The sequence below is a fragment of the Parasteatoda tepidariorum genome, chromosome 3 (assembly GCF_982258835.1).
Source record: "Parasteatoda tepidariorum strain Cologne lab strain chromosome 3, Ptep-v5.0, whole genome shotgun sequence".
Classification (NCBI taxonomy): Eukaryota; Metazoa; Arthropoda; class Arachnida; order Araneae; family Theridiidae; genus Parasteatoda; species Parasteatoda tepidariorum.
This window is the reverse complement of record NC_141757.1, coordinates 84,802,393-84,826,227: the sequence shown is the minus strand read 5'-3', so window position 1 is coordinate 84,826,227 and position 23,835 is coordinate 84,802,393. Positions and strand designations below refer to the sequence as shown.

At 26.0% G+C, this 23,835-nt stretch overlaps 2 protein-coding genes across 2 annotated transcripts in view; both read left to right on the top strand.

Annotated features, from left to right (window-relative positions):
* Positions 1-10,183, top strand: part of LOC107449158 (uncharacterized) — a 56,290-nt gene extending 46,107 nt beyond the window's left edge. Inside the window, exons 19-22 of the mRNA XM_087159735.1 lie at positions 13-112; positions 2,318-2,424; positions 4,804-4,927; positions 7,164-10,183. Coding sequence (XP_087015861.1) covers positions 13-112; positions 2,318-2,424; positions 4,804-4,927; positions 7,164-7,285 — 453 coding nt within the window. The 3' untranslated portion in view covers positions 7,286-10,183. The remainder of the gene's footprint in view (positions 1-12; positions 113-2,317; positions 2,425-4,803; positions 4,928-7,163) is intronic.
* A 5,599-nt stretch (positions 10,184-15,782) lies between these two features.
* LOC107449170 (uncharacterized) overlaps positions 15,783-23,835 on the top strand; it is a 40,082-nt gene continuing 32,029 nt past the window's right edge. Inside the window, exons 1-4 of the mRNA XM_087159732.1 lie at positions 15,783-15,918; positions 19,349-19,477; positions 20,760-20,826; positions 22,775-22,857. Coding sequence (XP_087015858.1) covers positions 19,352-19,477; positions 20,760-20,826; positions 22,775-22,857 — 276 coding nt within the window. The 5' untranslated portion in view covers positions 15,783-15,918; positions 19,349-19,351. The remainder of the gene's footprint in view (positions 15,919-19,348; positions 19,478-20,759; positions 20,827-22,774; positions 22,858-23,835) is intronic.

Here is a 23,835-nt window from a genome sequence, read left to right as displayed (position 1 = left end):
TCTTACTTCTAGGTTGGAAAAATGGCTGATCTCGTCTTATGGAATCCAGCATTTTTCGGGGCAAAACCTGATATGATTATTAAAGGCGGGGACATTGCTTGGACTGATATGGGTTTGTATAATACTATTTATGAAAGAAATTGTTATATGTGTATATAACGCATGTAGATAGAGTAATACATATAAAAATTAATCTTGTTGATAACAGAGTTCGCACTAAATGAAAGTCAGTAGCTTTATTTCAAATTATGTTCTCAGAGATCGCCTGAGATATGCAATTTATAAACTAAAAAAATTTTAAAGTATGGTGAAATATTTGAAGTATGGTGAAAAAATACAATTATCGGAATATGTAGTAACAAGAGTTGCTACATATTACGATACTAGTATCTCAACTCCATCAGGAATAATGGTAAAAAAGTGTTTTGTCTATTTATTTCGATTCAAAAGTAAAAATGACTTTAAAATTCATATTTATTACGGCTATCCTATGAACATGGCAGTAAGTATGGTTTTCATCGTTATTAAAATACTCAATTAGCTTTGTTCATTACTACAATTTAACCAATTCTTTTATTTGAGGCTGTACAACGAGAAGAATAACGTTCTCCACCCAGAGTAACGTTCTAGGACTCAATATCAATTGTTCGAAAGGGTGACCTCATATATCCTAATTAGTTAGTACAAACGATTTTTTAAGTTACGAAATCAGTCGGCAAAAACGTACACTGTTAGAAATTTCTCTGAACAAATAGTTAAACATCAATTTTTTTAATTGTTATTTTTTCATACACAGCCAAAACAGTGGAATAATCATAAAAAAATTATATTTAAACTGTTAAGTATGACGAAAAACGTTTATTGATCATTTCTCCTAATACGATTTAAGAAAAAGAATTCTATTCACCTAAGGCAGCCATTTGTTCCGGGCAGCTGGGTACATAATGAAGTTGAGAGGGCTAATTTGTCATTCTCATTTGGTTCGAATCCCAGAGTTGATTCCACAGTATTTCTCCCATTCCTTCAATACAGGAAAAGTTTCTAGTATCCTGCACTCTTCAACCCCAGACTATTAGAATACGAAACTGTCACTCACACATAAATGACGCAGCATCCACTGAGATCCAGTGTTAGTTTAAGTCTTATTTTTATTGTTCTAAAATATACTAGTTGTAAGTACAAAACCGTATAGTTTTGTAATCACATTTTTTTTTTGACAGTATCAGTTCTAAACGGCTTAACTGTAAAGTTAAAAAAATCTCCTAAGCCGTAAACTTTATAATTATTCGAATGGATAGACTACTGCTGCTTATTTTACCGTAATTTTAGAATGAAAATTATAACAGTGTGATTTCTTTGAATAAACATAACTTTTTTTCGGACTTGGACTTTTGACCACCAAAATATAGGGAGTAGCTGCAACCGGGGAAATGTGGTCTCAATAAGCAATCCCGAAAATGGGTCTCAATATATAAATATAGTCCCAATATGTTCAGGAGGGTGGCCCGAAGTTTTGACCCATTAATGTTATTTTTTCGTTTCGCGTATTTCTCCATATTTCAAGAATTTTTCAAGCTAATTGAAAACTTTTTACAGACTATTATAAAATTCCTTTTTTCAGAGATAATTACAGACGCAAGATAACTTTAAGTGAATATATATATTATTTTATATTAATTTATTTAATAAATGTCTAAATAATTTCAAATTGTAAAGTGTACAATTTATACACATAATTTTAAAAAAATGCAACGTCAGGGTAAAATAAAAACTTTGATCGAAATCGGTCGAATAGTTTCTGCGAAATCAAATTTTAAAAACGTTATACTTTAAAATTCGATTTCTCAGTAACTATTCGAATTCAAATCCATCGAAAAAAAGTTATGTTTATTCAGAGAAAGCATAATTTTGCGTTTGATTTCGTAACTTAAATCGTCTGCACGAACTAATAAGCATGATTGAGGTCACCCTTGCAAAGCATTAAGATTGGATCTAAGAATGTGAAGATCCTGTCATTTGATCAAAAGTAATTTAAGGTGGTCCGTTTTTTCTTTGTGCGCACAGCACATAAAAAAGGTCACAAAAAGACAATAAACTTAATTAATATCTTTTCTCTCATAAAAAATTGCCCTTATCAGTATACTAATTTTTAAACAAATATTTGAAGCACATTTTTAAATTGCAACCAAGTTTTAAATGTTATAAACCTAGTGTTATTAATTGAAGATATCGTATTTACTGAATCTGATAACTACGTGAGCTCTATAAAATGATATTAAATTAAAATTCAATTTTTTTTCATTTTGTATCTTATTAGGAATGCCAAATGGTTCCATACCAACAGTTGAGCCCGTAATGCAAAGAAAAATGTATGGAGCCTGTGGAACTGCTACTAGAAGAAATTCATGCGTATTTGTTTCTAAGGTATGCGGTATATACTACTAACACTTTATTTTTAAGTGATTCATTGCAGTTGCATTGGTCACGTAATTTATATTTCATTATGAATTTTTTTTACCAGTTAAAAGATCTGCATTTTATAATATTCAAGTAAAATTACAAATAATTCAGTATTTATTAGCTTTTAATGTCATTGTAATGTTAGAACTTTATTACATTTATGACTTTTTTAAACTTTCATTTTCAATAGTGTACATGATTATCATCAATGTGAATTTTGCGCTGTTAGAATAAGTCAATTCTTTTATTTAAAGAAAGAGGGAACACTGTAAAAATTCACTGTTTAAACTTGTATAAAAAATACTTACTCCCTTAATGCAGCAACTGTAAAAGCCATTTTTATCGCGAAGTTTTATACCGCTATCTTTACAGTAATATTTATTTAGTTACTGTGAATCAGTGATTTTGCAGTAAATATTACTGTAAATATTGCGGTTTATGAGATTTTTTGTTAAGTAGAATTTTACAGTAAAAAGATTTAGCACTCTGAGTGCCTGTATTTTTACTCTGTACTACGTTTTTTTTTGTTCATAAAGCTTATTCTTATTTTGAAGTAACTGGTTTAAAAATGTCATCTTTCTTTTTCCTTCTGTGCTGTATACAAAAATGGATCTAACTTTATCCTGTTCCTATATTCTTTGGATCTTCTTGTAGATGTTTTGGGAATATTATTTATATATTTAGAAATTAAATTAAAACAATTAAAAGACAATTACGTACGAAATAAAAATCCAAAAATGTAATCTAATCTAAGTTAAAAGTGATGAATGTAAATGAAAAGAGCGAATATACACAATAGTCCTGCCATATAGTACACACGAATAACGAGTAAATAAATGTGGAAGCACATTGTTGATTTTTTATACTTTAATAATGAAGGTGAATGAAATTCATTTTAATTCATTATTGTTCGTATTGGCCGTTAATAAAAGTAAATGGATGAAACAAAATGAAAGTCTCCAGAAAATGAATATGAATCGTGAATATGAAAATCCAATTTATTAAGCAATATTTCTTGAAGATTATAGAGAATGGCCATCAATACAAATCATCATAATAATTACCAATTATCAAAAATAAATCCCTTGAAGGGATCAAGGAAATATAACCTCCACATATAAAAGTTTTCGTTAGCATTTCGTTATGATTGCATAGATTTTTTTTAAACCGTTAGGATGACTGGGACAGGAATGCCCCAAAGGGGACTCCTGGTCCCCACAAATTTTGAATTCCAAGTCCATATAATTATTCCCAACGCACGTAGAAAGTGTGGGTAGGAGATCCATAATTGGCAATTTATCATAATATATCATAGCCAAAACAAAGCCAACCAGCATATCAATATGGGTTTAAAAGAACACCTTGGCGATCACGAGTCGCCAACAAATTTATGAGAATTATTACAACCATGCAACTGAAACATTTAGCGGTTGGAAATTTAGAATAAAAAGTTATAAATAGATTTTTGTTTTCGATTAGAGGCGACAGTGAATTAATAAGTCTGCCTAGTAATGAAATAAAAAGTATCCGTTACATTGATCTAGAAGAGAAGAAATAAATATTTTATGTTCGTTTTAAAAGATTAAGTCTTTGATTTATTTTAAATATAATTCTTCTATTAATAAAAATAAACTTAAGTAATGAAGAATATTTTAAAAGATAGGAAATAAATATGTTATGCCAATTGTGGCATCACGCACACACACACACACACATATATATATTACATGTATCATATTGCGGTGTTAGACATTATAGGTGAAATTTTAGTATATATTATAGCTCTATATCAAAAGATTATTTAGTAAAAATTAATATTGCCATGATAGTAATATGCGAATAATGGTGATTTTAGTTAAAATGTATCACTATTATTGAGAATTTATTTTTCTACTCAGTGAATGGATTTAAAAAAAAATTGATTTACAAATTAAGCTTGGTTAAAAATTTTGTTTTTTAAATTTCGCCTTCATTTTCCACTGAACTATTTAATTTTAAAGATGTTACATTCTTTAGTTTTTAAAAGTCTTCCATATTAGTTACTTTGTTTTAAAATTAAAATGCTATGGTTATTTGATCTATATTTTTATGGAAGATATTAAAAACGGTGCTTTTGTAATTCACTAAATGCTAATTTTGTATATATGAAACAAATGGTGAAGTTTGTTTAAGTTATTCGATGTATTGAATAATTATATTAGCTAAACTGCACTTTCAATAAAAATTGCTCTCAGAATTTATTTATTTTACCTTTCAATTTTTTGCTCTGCAATTGAAATTTTATGACGGAATTTTGAGACGTACTATATATATGTATTTGTATACATAAATTATTTCTTTCAGGTGTCTATGGATAAAAATATAGTTCAAAAATACAACATAGGAAAAAGAGTTATTGCTGTTGAAAAGTGCAGAAATATAGGAAAGAAAAATATGGTTTTGAATGATGCTTTACCAAAGTTGAAAGGTATGAGCTATTTAAATTTTAAAAATTTGTTTTTGTAATTTTAATATGCTTACATACATAAATAGCTTTAGGCTAATAATATTGAATTTATAATTACATAAGTACTATCAAACATGTTATTTCTACCTAAATTTAGTTTACGACTCAAACGTAATTGTGATTATTGTTTATTACCTGAATTTGATATTTGCGTTTTTAAAAAAGATGTAAAATGATGAAAAGAGTCATTTTTTGAATCGCTATCACGTATCAAACTTTTTTTTAAAAAATTTTGATTTATACAAAATTATGATTAGAAAATTATTATTTGCTTAGTAGAATTAAGTTTAAGAGCTGTTTTAATATTTTTAAATTTAGAAGAAGGGTGTATTGTAAAAGAATTGTAATTTTCAAACTTGAAAGGAAAAAAAAAAGTATCAAACTTTTGCTCATCCCTTTGACTTAGAATTGTTTTTTGTTTTAATTTCTAATGTAGCTTTCCATGGATGTTACATAAGCACGATAAAAGAAGTTCCATAAGGATCGTCTTTATTTATTTTTAGAATACTTGTTAATAGTATGAAACAAATAGTTAGGGATCTAAAATTAATATTTAAGCTCTTCACAAAGAAAAATGCATTTTCAAAACTATCAGAATAGGGCAAAAAATTAAAATTTTTCTGGATCTTTGGGATTACTAAAGAGCTCGGTAATTTTTATCGAAGACCTTTTGTAATAATTTCAGTAAAATTAGCAATAAAATATGGTTTTGAAACCATATTTTATTGCTATATTGATGTAATAAATTTGATTAAAATTTAGTAATTTTCTTATGATACCTAAAGAGCACGGCATAAAGACTATTTATGCCGTTAAATTTATTTTTCAGTTTTGTATCTTTTACTTAATGTGTGATAAAAAGAACTATTATTTTGAAAATCAAAATTTCCGGTAAATTACAGCGTATTTTGGTTTTATTATCATAATAATTTTTTTAAGCAAATGTCATTAAGAGTATTTTTCAAACTTTTTTTCTTCTTGTGTTAGGACCGTCTTTAATATTTATATTTTAGAGTCCTTGTTTGGTATTGAAAATTATTGTTTGAGTTAGATAAGTCAATAACGCTAGCGTAAGATACACTCATGGAGAATTGAATTCTGTTTAAAATCTGGTAATAAATAATCATTATTTTGGAAATAAAGTATACGGCATTTTAACCATTGTAATTTTTCTATTACCAAGGTACCGGTTACCGGAAATTCTCTTTTTCAAATTTATAGTTCATATAACCGCACATTTAGTAAAAAAATATAAAATTGCAATGTAAATTTTTTAAATCAAATATTTTTTGACAAGCTCTCAGGTTCCATAAAAATTACTAAATTTCACCATATTTACCAACTTTTTATTATGTATTATAAAACCATATTTTATTACTTCATATATTTATTTTTCTTAAAATTATTATCAAAGCTCTTCAGTAAAATTTACCGAGCTTTTTAATGTCCTTATAGAGGTAGAAACACCAAATTTTACCACATTCTGGTAGTCTTGACCATATAATTTTTCAGTGCATTAAGTCAGAATGCAAGATAAACATTAACTGAGAAATGTTTGACTGAAGAAAATATCAAAACATATTTGATTACCGAAATAAGAAAAGCGAAGCAGATAGGTTTTTTAAAAATTTTATTTGTTCCTGTTTTGCTATTGAAATAATTTAAAAAAACCAAGCAAAAAAGATAACTTTTAAATTATTTTTGTATTTATCCGTCAGATTAAAATATACTGCACACCCCGATGGAATTTTTTTAAAAGTATTATTAATAACAATAGTAGAGGTGTATACTTCGTGCAACTATGTATGTTTTTTATTTTATGAAACGCAGTTTTAAATTTATGAATAATGATTATTATAATACGTATATAAATTTTGTATTAATTTATTAGTTACATCATCAGATTCTTTAAAGAATTAAGTTTATTTTCTAAAATAGTGTGCTTTGACTAGAAAATATTGTGGTACTGTTGCCACTCCAAAGCCATTTATTTCAGTCTCTTGTAAATATTCCTCAATTGTCGAAGTTCTTTATGTAACTTAAAGTCAAGAATCAAAATTTTTATAACTTATTACAAATTAGTTGGTCTAATATTTAATCAAAATAACGATCCTAAAATTTAAATAAGTGATTTAATTTACCATAGAATTGACTTTTTTAGGGTTTATTATAATATAGATATTATTTGAAATTTCAGTTGATCCAGAAACTTATAAAGTGTATGCAGCTGAGATGGTTGACGGTAAAGAAACATGGACGCATTTGACTTGCGAACCATCAGAAGTGTTGCCACTAGCACAGAAATATTTTTTATTCTAAATTAGACGTTCTTATTAGAAATAAAATATTATTAATACATTATCAGGATGTAAAAACGTTATTACTATATTTTGATTGTGTGTTTTTCAACAAATTTAAACTTTTATTTATATACTGAGAATTTGGCTCAAAATAAGTTCAAACGATAGTCAGATATCTTCATAGAGGCAAAAGAACGAGGTCATCTTGCCAATTGAATTTGAGGTAATTTTTCAGGTGCTTTGAAAAGGACGAAAGCTTAATTATATTCAATATTTATATTTTAAAGGCAATTTTTATGATCATTTGAGTGATATTTTTGGCACAAGATAGGAAATATTTATGAATAACTTTGATTTCCTTTTAAAGTTTATATATTTTGGCTGGAATGTTGAAAAAATACTGTTATTGAGAAGGAATCTAAAGTTTAACATTAATCGAATACTAATTAACGAATTTCATTTAGAATAGAATACTAAAAAAAGGTATTAAGAATATTAAAAAATACTGATTACAGTAGAATAAAAAAATTGCCGTTAAAGTTATTATATTACAGTTTTTTTATATAGTATACTTAAGTGCCAATTATTCCGCTTTTAGTATCAGTTTTCTTTTAAGAACTATTGTATTATTATTTAGTTAATAGCAGTTACCTAACCTGCAGCAATCATTTATTACTTGTAAATCTAGTTAATATGCATTTTTCACAAATTTTAAAAAATTCAATTTGTTTTATGTTGAAATGGATCTAAATATAATTTATTTGTTTGGTGTAAGTAATTAAAAATGTAACTTTGTTTTGCGCAAATTAATAATTTAAATTAATCATTTTCAAGTAGTATATAAAAATATAAGACATAATTTAAATATCCTCTTGTTAACGTTATTGTGAAGCCAATAATATACGAAAACATTTCTTATGTTTTGTAAACCTGTCTTTTAATTTCATCGCTCAATTAAGTATAAGTATTGAATAAACATCAAATGCTATGCAGTTCTGAATAAGTACCACCAGTCAAAACTACTTATTTTGCATTATTTAGTTTTTAAAAGTCTTCCATATTAGGTTATTTTGTTTAAAAATTAAAATGCTATTCTGAATTAATGCAGTTTTGAATAAGTAACACCAGTCAAAACTACTTATCTTGTGAATTTGTATAAATTGAATTAAACTGTTAAATATCTTATGTCATGCATCATACATTCATTTTTAAGCAATTCTGCATTAATAACTTCAGTTAAAAGTATAAACTGAAGATTTTAATGTTTCGTATAATGAAAAGAGAAGGATATCTATCACAATTAGAACATTCAGTTTGTAATCAATCCTTCTCCCAGTAATGAGTTTGTAATAGTATTTTGCATATTTTATGTTATGGAATCAGCAAATAGGATAATATTGAAAAATCCTGCGCAAATAGTTTTTGTTTCATATGCAAAGGAAAATGCTTCTAATATTTTAAAATACAATGCTAAGTGCAAAAATGCTTTTCAAAATCCAAACATATCTAAGATTTCAATAATAATAATGTTTTTAAGACACAAATTAATTAATTATTAAAATATATGACATTTAATTTGAAACTATTTTCTCATAACATTTCAAAAAACTATTTATTGTAATTTGTAATTTCAAACAAAAGAGGCTACAATGTTATCAGAATACTTAATTGAAAAAAATATATAAGAAAAGCATACCTAGATTAATTATTTTTGTCCAAAAAGGTTTTCTACAAGTCTATGGTGCATTTTCAGAACTGCTGAAAAAATGTACTTTAGGCATAAATTTGTTTAACAATAAGAAAAGACAAATTCTATCTGTAGTTATGTATTTAGTAAATTGATAATTTTTTTCTCAAAAACAAGCAATATAAAAGTAGTATTATGTTTTACTCTTATGTTAAATACTATCTGAAATGTTTTGCATAAGAACTTAGAGTTAAATGCATCATTTTAAGTTATTGCTTTTACTTTGAACTACATAAATAACCATATTCAAGGCTAACTACATTGCAAACAACTACTTTAAGTGTTTTGTGTAAACTTGGTCAAAGAAATAATTACCTGATTCTTAAATTTGTGTTCTGTGCAATCCTTTGAATATAACTCCATCTTATCTTAAAACGTTTGGCATAAAACAAAATTGAAAAATTCTTTGTTTTATTGCTTTTAAAATAGGGATTCGTGTGCGCAAAAACAATGCTAGCTATCTTTAGTTCTATGTATTTTTAAAGATAAGACTAGTTAGATCAAGTCTTGTCTATATATTTATTCAAACCATCATTTGAACTATTATTTTATATATGAAGCTTTCATAAAACATACCAGTAAACAACTACTTTATCTGTTTTGTGTTGAACAAGGTCGAAGGACTAATTACCTTAATTTACAAATTTGTGTTTTGTGCAATGCCGAGGCATTTGTAGAAGAGATGATATATTAAGATAAATTAAATTACACTGAAAGTGTAACTTAAAACTCTTTGTATAAAACAAAGTAGCAAAATTCTTGGTTAACTATTTAATCTTTAATAACTAACTTGTAGTAAAAACAATGTTAACTGTCTTAGTTACATATGTATTCAAAGATGAGACTATTTTTATCTAGTCTTGTATATATATTTATCTAAAGCATTATTTTAACTGCTATTTTATATGGGCGGCACTGATAAATAGACAAAGTCACTACCTCATTTTAAAGACTTGCTTCTCATTCAGGGTTTTTTTTAGTAACTTTATGTAAAGATACTAGTTTTATAAATTTTATATCTTGTAATAATAGAGAATTATGTATATGTTGATCTTAAATAACATATGTTTGTAAACAGTTCTCTAATTTGTACGAGTAACTGTATATATAGCTATTTATTTTGTATTTTACAATTGCAAATGTACTCAATAAAACAAGCAGACAAAATCACTTAATTTTGTATATTTGCTTACTCTCTTAAAATGAACGAGTGAAAATAACTCAACTTGAGTGCTATTCAACTCTTTCATCTAGAAAAAACCGACCTTCTCATCTTGAGTTAAAATCACTCAAGTGAAAGAGTTATATGGAAATAGCTCAATTTGAATGAAAAAAATTTCACTCAAACTTGAGTTATTTTCACTCGAGCTTGAGTGATTTTCAGTATTACCTGAGTGGATCGTTTTCCCTCAAACTTGAGTGATTTTAACTCGTGTTTGAGTGATTTTCAGTATTTCAGTTTGTAAATTGCAGTCAAAATTTTTTTTATTAATATACAAAACGTTTGTTTTTAGTGGTGCCATCTATCGTAAGCGATAGAAAATACTATAGTTTTTGTTTAAAAAATTTCCTTTTGAGTGGAAAGCCTTAGACAGGAATTTTTTTTATCATAACTTTTGCTGAATTTAAATATCGAATTAGATAGTATGGTACTTGTGAAAGTTTTCGCTGTGAGCATAACAACTCTGTGACTCGCTTCCCGTCTGTTGTGAGATTCACCAATTAACACTCTCGGCTACAGTCCTGTGTCAAGACTGCTACAAAGAACTAATTACTTTCATGAGCTGGGTCTGGTTGGCGAGGATAAAGCTTATATTTGTTAAATCAAATAAGGTGTAAACACAGTTAAAAAAAATTTTCAGAGTTAACAGTTTGAATAGCAGCATTTTATGGTTATCCAATTGTTTTGATTGTATACGGTAAAACAACAATTAAATGAATTATCACTTAAGAGTTTTTTTTTTAGGAAAAATTCCTAACCACTGTAGATTTTAGTTTTTTTCCCTTCTCCTATGTTTTGTCATTTTTCTTTTAAGTTTAATTTTTAAAAGTAAGGAACTCTGAACGAATTTTTAAAGTAAGCAGTTTAATAAATATTATGCTCATTTAGGTTCAATTGAAAATACTATGAGTTATTTTTTCTCGAACAAGTTTATTCGTTTAATTTATAAAGGTTTATTTTCAAGCAATAAAATAGGTATATTATTTTAAATTGCCTAAATTTTTTTAAGCCAAATTTCTGAAACTAACTGAAATTAATAAATTTTTGAAAAAGACGTTTGAAGCTTAAAAATCTGGATTAAATACCCTTTTTCAAACTCAATTTTGCAAACTCTTTAGATATAAATTTGTTTAAAATCCAAACTATATATTTGTTTTGATTAGAAAAAAATAAGTGTAATTTTTGTTCCGCAATAATCCTACCTTAGTATGAATTCGAATAAAAAAATTAACTAATTAACATTAACTACTTGACTTTACTTTAATATTGTTTTTACCATAAACTTTGCTCAAACATAGTTTTCTTAAGTCAAAAAGAAATAAATAATAAAAATTAATAAAAACGACATTTTTATTAAAATTACTAAAATACAGAAATATTTAAATACCTAATTTTAGGCATATTTTAAACTAATTAAATTGTATCGCTTCTGAATTATAAATAATTACAATTAAATCAAGTATGTATTTTATGAATTTTAACTATTATGAATATAGATAGTGTATGTTATTTCCGTTATCAATATATATGTATTGAATTTTTACCAAATTGTAAGAAATTAATATGTAGTCAAAAAGAAAAAAAAAGAAAAAACATTATAAAAATTTAATATACCAGCCAGGAAAGCAAGATTGAAGACATCAAACTCTTTCAATTTTACAACAATGCGAAATAGCTGCAGTTTTTCAGCAAATTCATCAGAAAGTATACTTCTGAAACAATGACTGCATAATTTCTTCAAATTTACTGCAGAATGACCACGGATTTAAAGTTTCAGTTTCTTCGAAATAAAGTGACCTCACTTAAGCTACAGTAATTTTGTAGACAATAGCTAAAAGTTTTTTCGAAATAAATTACTGAGAAATTACTTCGCATTAACTGCAAAATAACTGCAGTGTTTTTACAGTTAAGATCGCACTACAGAAAACTTGCAGTTAACTCTAAAAAAACTACGAAATTACTTCAGTTCTGTAGAAAAACTGCAATTTATTTTCAGCTGGGTATAGGTATATAAATTCAAATTAAACTATGTCTCATAGTAAATATTATTTTTAATTCTGCTCATATTTTTTTACTATTAATCTATAACTGTTGTAAAATTCTCATTTATTTGCATTTTCAAGAACTTTAATTAGCATTGTACTTTTAATTAAATATTAATCCTGCATTTTCAATTTGGCCTCGAAAATTGAACTTGTAGAAAAGTGGTAAGAACTTTTATGCTAGCAACAAGGGAAAAATAGTTTGTATAAAGTGATAAATACTTTATGAGATACGAAGATAGTATTAATTCTGAATTCCAATCATATAAAAGCTAAAAGCAGGATAAAAACAGAAAAATTCAAAATACTGCTTAATTTTTTTAAATATAACATTTTCCACTTTTTCTTTGTATGATATATTTATAATAAAATGCATTGAACATCTGAAGATTCTGATTTGAATGAATGGATGTTGCAAATGTGAACTTTCATAAATTAAAGACAGTCAACTTTATTAATAGAAAGCAATTTAAATAACAGCAGTTATAGTCTGTATGAACAATAATTTCGTAAATATCTTTTATAAAAGAAGTGTAGAATGATATGAAAATAATTATCCAGAAACGTTTTGTACCAAAATTAAACATAAAAAAAACTAAAACATGGATATAAATTTATTATATTAAAATAAAATGTTAAAACTTTAATATGAAATCTGAAAAAATTCTAGAACTCTTATCAGATATAATATATTCCCACATGCTTTGACAAAGATTCTAGCATGGAATCTGATTTTTTTAATATTCCATAATCATCCACATTTAACTCTTTCAATGTCAAAAATTTTTTTTGACAAATAATTTAAATGAATAGTATTTTATTAAAAAACGCTGAAAAACAGCTAATTTAAATGGAATGTGTATATAACACATTCAAAATAAAAGTATTTTCAAAATTAAAGCAACAAGGTATACTAAAAAGTAAAATAGCGTCTTCTTCAGAAATACCGCTGTGAACTAAAAGTTGTTTTAATTCTTCTTAATTCAAAATATTAAATGACATATTCTCCAGAAAAAAAAATTAAACGTAAAATAAAAACAAAGACATAATCTATTTAGATCACAGAACATAACAATTTTATTTAGATTTATTATTGTTTGCTTTTTAAAATAAAGCGATAGAAATTCCAGCTTATATTTCGCACGCAATTAAATATTAAATAAATCACTCAAGTTTGAGCTAAAAGCACTCAAATATTGCTTAATAAATACCACTCAAGTTTGAGTAAACTCAAGGTAAGAATTTCGCTCAAATAAGAATGTGTTTCACTCAAGTTGAGTTAAAAAAATTTAACTCTTTTTTGAGTAGGGGAAATAACTATTTCATTTTAAGAGAGTACGAGTAATTTTACTTAATACTATCAATATGCAACTTTCTATGCTTTGAAAAAATATAAAAATTTTAAATAACTCATTCTTTCGAAGGAAGTAAGGTGCGTGCAAATTTTCTCAAACTTATCTATCTTCAAAACTGATGTTTGGATTGTTTTGTACAAATAAAAAAAAAATGCTGCGCTGTAACGTTTTTTTTTGTATGAGGGTAAAGTTTCACGGAGAAATAAATTTCGTTACAATTACCCTATTGTATGGTAGTGACATATCTCGTAAGAAACCCTATAATTCTGGTTAATTAAACCCAGAATATATAGTATTTAAACTATCCATTTCATAATTTTTCTGCACATATGGTAGAGAGTCACCAGAAATTCTTATTCTCAGAATTATAGTTCCAAATACTACACATTTAAGGAAAATTACTAAACAGAAAATGGTTTTTATGCCATTTCCTTACCATTTCATTCCATTATCCATTCCATTCCATTCCAAAGATCCACCCCATTTCCATTCCATTATCAAATTACTTAAATTTATCATATTTACAAAATTTTATCACTTATTATAAAACCATATTTCATTGTTGAATTTAACGAAATCATTGCAAAACAACTTCTGTAAAAACTATGCAGCAGTTTGGTATTCCCATAGAGCCAAAATCACTGTAAATGTTGCCATATTATGGTTGTTTTGGCCACATTTTTTTACTCAGTGCTTTAACTCAGTTTATGAGTTTAGAAAGCTTTTGCTGATAATCCGTGAAGAATTTTATGTAAACCTGACTGTAACACTTTGTAGTAAATTTGAGAAAATAAAAGACAATTTAGCATAATTTAACTGAAAAATAAATTAAATTAATATTATGCATAAAAATCAAACAGAGTAAAATAGTTCTGACTTCTTTCTTAACATGTTATATTTTTTATCTATACCTCAGCACTGAATAATTAAAATTCTAATGTATATTTACTAAATACACTCTGGAAAATGATTGAAAATAAATGATCTTAAAATGTAACGTCTGTGGAAATGTGCTTCGCAGATGTTTCAGCCTAGATTTAAACAAGCAACATTGTTTGCATAGAATATTTTTGCAGTTACTTAAGATTTGGAACATTATAGGGACTCCTTTGAGATTGCTGCAGTTGGTGTTATCTTTTATATGAGGTTGTAAAGAAAAGATATTGTAATTAAAACACAAAAAGTAAATAAAAATAAAAATTAATTAAAATTTTTTTGGAAACTTTGTTTATAAAGAAGTTGCTTCATTGCATTATTTAGAGTAAAACTTTTTTTCAAAAAAAGCGGCTACTTAAAGGAGCTAAGATTTAATTACACCAAGTTTTATTGTTTATCAGATGCTCAGAGCTCAGTGCTCAGGATTTTAGCTCAGAATCATGTGCTCAGAATTTTTACGCTTATTGTTACTGTTTTGTAAGTATATATCTGTGTATTTAAGCAGTATTTATATACAATTTTCTCAAAATTCTTTGTGAAATTTATTAATTGATTCATATGATCGCCTTTACGAATCGCATCAAAATTCACTGGTAAGAAAATAGTTTTCAAAATCATTATTATTTTAGATTTTTAATATCTTATAAAAGATTTTTTTTTGTACTAGATTATTTTTATTATATTTTGTTGCAGTCAAAGAAAGTTATTATCAAAAGAAAAATACTTAAGTATTATGGTTACAAAGCATGAGCAAAACATGGGTTTTAGAAGCAGACTTTATTAAGCATCATAGTAAAATTTGGTTATCCATAGTAGACATTATGAAAAATAATTAATCGAGTTCAAGTATTTTAAAAAATTAATATATGTTATAAAGAATTACCATAGTAATAAGAAAATTCAATTTTTATAAAAACTTAAAATAAACTCTTTGATTTGAAATTTATCAAAAATATAAAGCGATTTTTTATCATGAAACGATATTATGAATAAAAAGAACAAATAAAAAGTAATAAAAATTTATATTATTCATCTATATTCAGAGAAAATTCTTCTTTGATATCAAATTAGATATAATTTAATTATCTTTTTTCTTAAATGGTCACTTGGAATCAATCAAGGTCAAAAAAAAAATTATTGCCATGCATTTGATTAAGTTGTTGAAAAATGTATGAAGTTCCATCCAACTCTTAAGCTCCATCTAATCATAAGTTCCATCTAACTTATGATAGCCTTGATAAGTAAACAAAAATAAATTGTAACTGTACAATCGAACGAAAAAAGATTTATAAAATTTGAGTTATTGATTAGCTGTACTTGATTGTTGTAGATGTACTTTTTTACACAAAGGTAAAGTATGCGAAATTGACTTTAAGTACTGTTGTTCCCGATTATGTTGACTTTTATCAATGAATATTCCTTAGGTATTGATCAAAAAAATGTGTTTAATCTTTCAGACTTGTGACATTTCTTTCCTATGAAATAGCAATAAATAATGAAAAAAAGGAAGCAATGAACTAGTTTTATATTTATCTATCATTTAGAAACTTCTTAAAGCGACAAAATTTATGATTATCAATAAAAATCAATTACTTTCTTTATTATTCATTTCGAAATTTTCTTGTTGCCAAAAATTTCGTTTCAGCAGTTTGGACTTTTTAAATTCATACTTCAATCAAATGAAAGGGTTTTTAATCATGCACTGAGGAAAAAAAGTAAGATTAAAACTATCAGAATATGTTAACAAATTTAAAGGCTTTCTGGCTCTTTGTTATTACCAAAAAGCTCGGTAATTTTTTCCAAAAACCTTTGGTAATAGTTTGGGTAAAATTAGGAATTGTTCTAAAAATATTGTTTTGAAATATGGGATAAAATTCATTAAAATTTAGTAATTTTATCATAACTTCTTAGAGCATGTCGTAAAAACTATTAATCCGGTTAAATTTTCTTTCCAGTTTTGTATATTTTTTTAATCAAATGTGTGGACGAGCACTTAAAAAAAACCAGAATTTCAGGTAAATTGTTACCATACGAGCAGAAAAATTACTAAATGAATTAAATAAATATTTTTGTTTGCATATATTCTTTTTTTTCCAATTTTTTCCTTTTAAACCTTTTTGTTCGTAAATTTGAATATTTAGATAAATAACATTTTCACGAGTTACTTCATCAAATCTTTATCAATGATAAATATGATGACCTAAAGCAAAAATTGATAATTTTTCAACTTACTTATTTTTTTTCAACTAATGCTGAATTTCAAGCATGATTTTTCAATTACTATTGAAATAAATTTCTTATTGTTGCATTAATTTCACTCATACTATAGTTATTTAGTTAAAATAAATCATATAAATTTTAATGAGCTATTCACTAGGGAACATATTTAGTTTTGTTTTTGTTTTCTATTGCATATGATTTTCTTAACAGATCTTAATTTTTTTCTCAGCACTGATTTCAAATTTGCAATCGGTTTCTCTCTATAAACTACAGTTTTTTAATGACATTTTTAATCTATTTTTTTTGCCGAAATATAAAAGTTTAAAGATGTTATAAATAACAGGGGATTGCGTAAATATTGCGAAAATCTCTGTCAGAGTTAGGGCACATTGTCAGGATTAAAATTGCCGCTAGATTCATGCCCGAAAATGTAGTCATAAACCACTAGGGGCGCTTTCCTATTATGAATTGTTTCTTTGTGTGCTTCAAACATATCATAATAGAGAAGTACATCATAGAGAAGTACTCACTAGTACATTACGTGCGACGACATTTTCGGTAGTGGGTTCCAATGCAGTTTTAGTCCTGATAATATGTCTTACCTCCATCAGTTTTTCTCAATATTTACTGATCCCCCTTATCATATATAACGTCCTTAAACTTGTACATTTCAAAAATAAATTGAATGAAATTTCATTTCAAAATCTTTTTAGTTTTAGGATTAAAACTAATTTCAGATTTGAAATACCCGCATCTGAATCAGGCAAGATCAAGTGTAAATATAAAAAAACAATTTTTTCCCCAGCGTTATAATTTGCAATATCATTAGTTTCCCTAACTTAAAAACGAAACTACAGCAGAAAGTCTATTCAAAAAATTAATTTTTTATGCTTAGCGTTTTCTTCCATCGGTAAGAGAAAGCCAAGAAGCCCCAAGAAAGAGATAGATAGCAATAGAATAAGATATTAAGTTTATTTCTTTGTTAAGTACCCCTTCTAACCTAAATAAGAGCAAAATGATTTGTAATGTTATAATTTTTTCCCTACCAGTTTCACTTATAGAAACATATCGTCAACTATGGATACAGATTATACAGATTATTTTTCATATACAGATTATTTTTCAAAATTTCAAATTAATTATTAGAAGGGAATTTGAAATTTTCAAAGCAATCAGTTAAGGAACAACTGTTATGTTTATCAGTGATCATTTCTTGTCAGTAGGGTGGGAAATTCTTTATTTTTGAAACAGCGTAACTTGTTTGACTGAATACTGAGTTTTTCAAATGATGAAATTTTGTATAAGTATACTGATTGAAATTTTGAGATGTATTGAATCGTAATATCGTTCAAGTTTGCTACAAACATTAACAAATTGCCTGCTTGCAATTTATTTACCTATTTATTAAACTTGATTAGATGATACTGAGCTTTAGCTTGAAGGAAAATATAGTTTAAATTAGCACTTTATTAAAGTTGCAAGAACTTTGCACCGATATACCGATGCTATGGTTCAATGGCGAATTGAATTTCTCGAGATATAAAGTACTATTTAAATCAATACAGAATGTCTCGTGGCCAAATTTGAAAAAGTATTTAGTTCAATTAGTTGAATACAGAATATAATGGCATGAAAGCCAAGCAAAATATAATTAAGAACTTTATGTACGGAAATAAAGAAGTATCACAAATTGAGCACAATTCAAAGACAAAATCAATAAAATAAAATGCCTCTCAATGAGGTGACCCACGTTGGTTCGAATCCCAATGGTGGCTGGTTGATATGAATTTTGCTCCTGTTTGACGCCGACCACAGTGCTGATGTAAAATATCTTGAATGGTAAACCGATTTTAGGATAGAATCTCATTGCTTTAGAGCTAACGATGTGAGATTTTCGTGGTTTCCTCTCCATGTAACGCAAATGTGAGTTAGTTCCACCAGAAAGTCCCCCACGAAAGCTAGTTTGCTTCAATGCGCTTGATCTAGGAGTTCCCTTGTCTTCTGGTTTGAGTTCAAAATTACAATGCAAAGGTATAGTCAGAAAACAAGAATTGGGTCAGTTGTTCAACGCTGGTTATGATTAGTAACAATCATGATGACAGCATGTTATTATGATAACTTAATATGATTGCTGTAACAGTCAAAATAATAATAGCTTAGCATTAATTATAAGCAGTTGAATGCCTACATATATATATATATATATATATATATATATATATATATATATATATATATATATATATATATATATATATATATATATATATATATATATATATATATATATATATATATATATATATATATATATATATATATATATATATGTAGGCATTCAATACTAAGTTACATAATAATTGCATAGGTATAATCAAAGAAAAGAAAATTAGTTCTCTTGACGAAAAATAAAAAAAAAATAATTTTTTAATGTTTTTTGGTTCAAAATAAAATTACTAAAAAAATGTATTTCAAGTAGAATTCTTAACAAAGTCTAATTTACATTTCATGAATAAAGCTAATTAATAACGTAAGCAAGAAAATCACTTTTACTTTACAGAAAATGAAGCTCTGCCCACGTGAACAAGAAAATTTACTAATTCATCAAGCTGGTTATGTGGCTCAAAAAAGACTCGCCAGGGGTTGCAAACTCAATCATCCCGAGGCAGTGGCTCTGATTTCTTGTCAAGTATTAATTTTTAAAACTTTTTTAAAAGTTTTAACAATGTGCTTGAAACAAATTAGCTATAAAATTGTTGAATTTTAATGCGCATTTTTTGTATTCAAGATTATACTTTAAACTATTTTCATTAACGAAACGTGAATATTTTAAACTTTCAATATGCTTTTTGACTTTCTTTTAGTACTCAAACTTAAAAAAAAATTTCTGTGCTCACTCAAAACTAGTACGTCGATCAGATATATTCTTTAAAAAAGGTTTTTTTTTGCTTTTTATATTCGAAGAGTTTAGTTCAGAAAATATTGTAAATTATAAATGTAAAATATACATTTTGTGGTACTATAAATGATAAATACTAGTCTGCTATCTTTAATTATAGTTAATATTCTTTAATGAAGCATGATTTTTCAGAATGCATTAATATGCATACTGTGCATATTTGAACAAACAATTGTATAACAAATTTTGTTACTGTTTCTAATCCAAGATGCTGTAACTTACATGCACCACCTCCATAAAACTACTAAAATTAAAATTAGTTTTAGTTAATAATTAAAATTGATTTTAGTTGATAATTAAAATAAATAATCAACTAGCATTTTGTCATTTGATAATTTTTAAATTATTAATTAATTTGAAAATTTATATAATAAATGAATTAATTAACTTATTAATTAATTAACTTATTAATTAATTAATTGTAATTAAAAATTATTATTAATTATAAAACTAAAAAATAATAAATTAAAAATCAGTTAATTTCGACAAAAATATATATTACCAAATTATTACTAAAATTAAAATAATTAAAATTAATTAAAAAATAATTATTGAAAATTAGAATTAAAAAAATTAATAAAAAAAATTTAAAGATTTAATTGCTCGTTTACAGGAATCTATTCGACTGATTGTTTTCAAACTTCAAATTTGAAATAAAATAAAAAATAAGCATCGCTAAAAATTTTAAATTAGTTACTTAAATTATAAATTAATAAGTTTCTGCGAATTAATTAGCAAAAACCATATATTTATTTATCTGCAAAAAAAGCAAAATAATAAAAGAATTAAATATTTTACAGCGGTGTGCTTCATATTTCTGCACTTCATATTCTGCAGGAAGGAAAGAAAACTTTAAATGTAATATTTATTTAACGTTAAAAAAATTAATCGAGACTTTTTGTTTAAATATTCAAGCTAAAGAATGCAAGACATTCTGGCTTTTACAAAAGATAATTTTTTTAATTCTTGTCTGGCTTTTAAAGAATATTAGTACACAGTTCAATTCTTTTAGTTGCTGGAATTCATAAGAAACGGAGAAACCGTTGCAGATTTGATGAATAAAGGAAAACAATTATTGGGTAAGTTATGAGTAATATTTTTTTTAAATCATTTTTTCTTTCATATGGGAAAGAATGGACGAATGTCAAATGTTTAGCGAAAAATAGTCGTCTCATATTTTATAATATCGGTTGACGTGAATTTCCACCCTTTTTAATTTGATTCGTTTAATTTTTTATAGAGAGAGATAAGTAAATATTTGTTTCTGTAATATAATTCAGCTATGGAACTATATTTTTATAGTTATTTGATAATCAAATATGACACTTATAAAATGTTTTTCTTAGCATTTCCAAGTTAAGTATGGAGTTGAGTTGTTTTTAAATGTAATATTTGTAAACTTTTGTTTATACACCTCTAATTATAATGAAAAGTAAAAAAAAAAAATTATATGATTTATTTATTGAACTTGTTGCGAAGTTGTATTTTTCATTAAAAAGTTGCCAAATCTAACCGAATTATAAGAATTTAAACTACAGGCTATATATGAAATCTATTTGTATTTTTATGAATATGCAAAACAGATTTACGTACATGAGTGATTTCAAATAAATAATAAATAAGCTGACTTCTGCTCCATTTCTTCAGGAAACCCCTCATTACTGACTTTGATTGTTCCCGAATCTTAACATCAACAATTACTAGACTATGAACAAACCACTTTAAAGGGCTGAAAATTCTTCCCGACGAAATAAGAACTTATATTCCCTGCAAGAACTGCACCGATGTCCAACTTATCCCGGATCACATTCTCGAGTGTCCAGTCCTTACCCCACATGTTTTACAACTGGGTATGGTGCCACTGGATTCAGAACTTCGTGAGATCCTTTACAGTAATGATGTATTGGAGCTTGCGGATGCTGTTTTGAAGGCACACGAGGCCATTTAATTGTCCATGGACACGATAAAAAAATAAATAAGCTGTAGATAAAATATTTTTATTAACGTTAAAACTTTTTTTTTTTTACATTAAATAAATATTAAATAAATTTTAACATTTATCAACATTAAATAAATTCTGTCAATAATTTTTAAGTATAATAGAGATTTCGTCTGGCATTTCTAATTTGCATTTTTTATACAAATTTGTGATGTATCATTCTATAATAAAAAGTTTAGATAGAAAATATGAAACTAATGTTCTGTACTTAAAACTATTCCATTTAAGAATGTTAATAAAGATGTACCAAAATATGAAACTTGAATTATATTTGCGTTCAAATACGTAATGCAATATTTCGCAAAACGAAATCAAAACGCTTTCAGAACAAAATACGGATTTAATATCAGTTTGGCTATTTTGTCTCAGTCATAAATTTCCTTTACAGATGAAAATATACAGATTAAAATTTCATAACTAAAATATTTTGACATTGTTTTCATGTTATACTGAGAAAAACTACGGTCACCGTGTTTTGGCACCATGGGAGCACCAAGGTGCTAATTATTTTTTACCGCAGCACTTTGACAAAATTAAGAATATAATATGGTTTTAAAATATGTGATAAAATTTGGTCAATAAGGTAATATCTGATATATTATACATGATAAGCATGGAAAAAAATGAAGAACATGGCATTTTGAACATGAGCATGGCATTTTTTCTGTTAAATTTACTTTTAAATTTTGTATTTTTTACTAAATGTGTGTATAATAAGAACTATTATTTTGAAAACCGAAAATTCTTAAAACTGTTTGAATATGAACTGAAAAGTACCAAATGAATGGCATAAATGCCCTTTATTTCATTTTCATTTACCAGAATTAAGTATTATTTTTTTACCGGAAAAGTCGTTTTTGGGTAATTTTATCAGGTAATTTTCCCAGAATTTTTGTCTCCTTGTAAAGTTTCGTTAAAAATAATTTAAAGCTGAAGAAAAAAAAGTAGTATTAAGCACAAAATGATTTTCTTTAAAAATATTAAAAAATGATAGGCAAAATTCAGATGTAATTTTTATTTTTAAATAGGGCAGAGACAAGTTATGAATGGGGTAGCTGATATGATTAAAGAAGTTCAAGTTGAAGGCACTTTTCCTGATGGAACAAAAATGGTTACAATTTCTTATTTTTTTAGAATTATTCAAATTTGTTAAATTCTTTACTTTAATTTCATTTTATTAAAGTATAATTTGTATTATACGTAGATACAAATGTTCTTGAGAGTATTTTGAAAAACAAAATGTAATGTCTGCTATTTTATTGAAAAGTATCTCTGTAAAGACTATTATTGATTTAATGAAGGGATCTAACAAAATTGAGTAGATATAAAAAACTGGATCAGAAAATAAAGAATCATTGAATACGAGATTACTTTACAAAATATTTACTAGTACTCTAATATTTATTTAATAAGATACTTTAATTGTCTACTCATGACTAAAGTATCTAGTTTAATGTATTTTTAGTTAAATATATTTCATAGTAAGTAGTTAAATGCAGTTTCTAATTTTGCACAGTTTCTTAAACTGATTTTAAACTTACAAAGCATTTAATGCAAAATAATAAATGAATCTGAATAATTTTAAAAACCAAATGATCTAAGCCTTCGATTTAATTAAACATCTGTTCTGTGTAGAGCATTCAAATAAATTTACAGGTAAAAATTTTTTTTACCAATTATGAGATATTTGATAAAATATTTAAGAAAAAATGTATCCAGAAAGAAGACGTTTATTTTATACAGGCAAAAGGTATTCTACAGTATTTTAACCAACTATAAATTTGAACGACATACTAAGTATTTTAAAATATTCTCATTTGTACTTATCCGTTCACAAAAGTCTGCCAACTTTGGATATCGGCAGATTGGTGTCAGTAAATTGATCAACAAAAATTAATTTTTTTATTTAATTTTAACAAATTATTATAGCATTTTTAGTTAATCAATGTATCATTTTTAAAAAATTTCAGTTCACCATATCATTATATCATATTTAAAAGGAAAAATAAAAGTATTTACTCAAAAACTTTTCCTACTTAGTGAATAGAACGACATATGGAAATAAGTGAGCTAACTCACAGATATATTA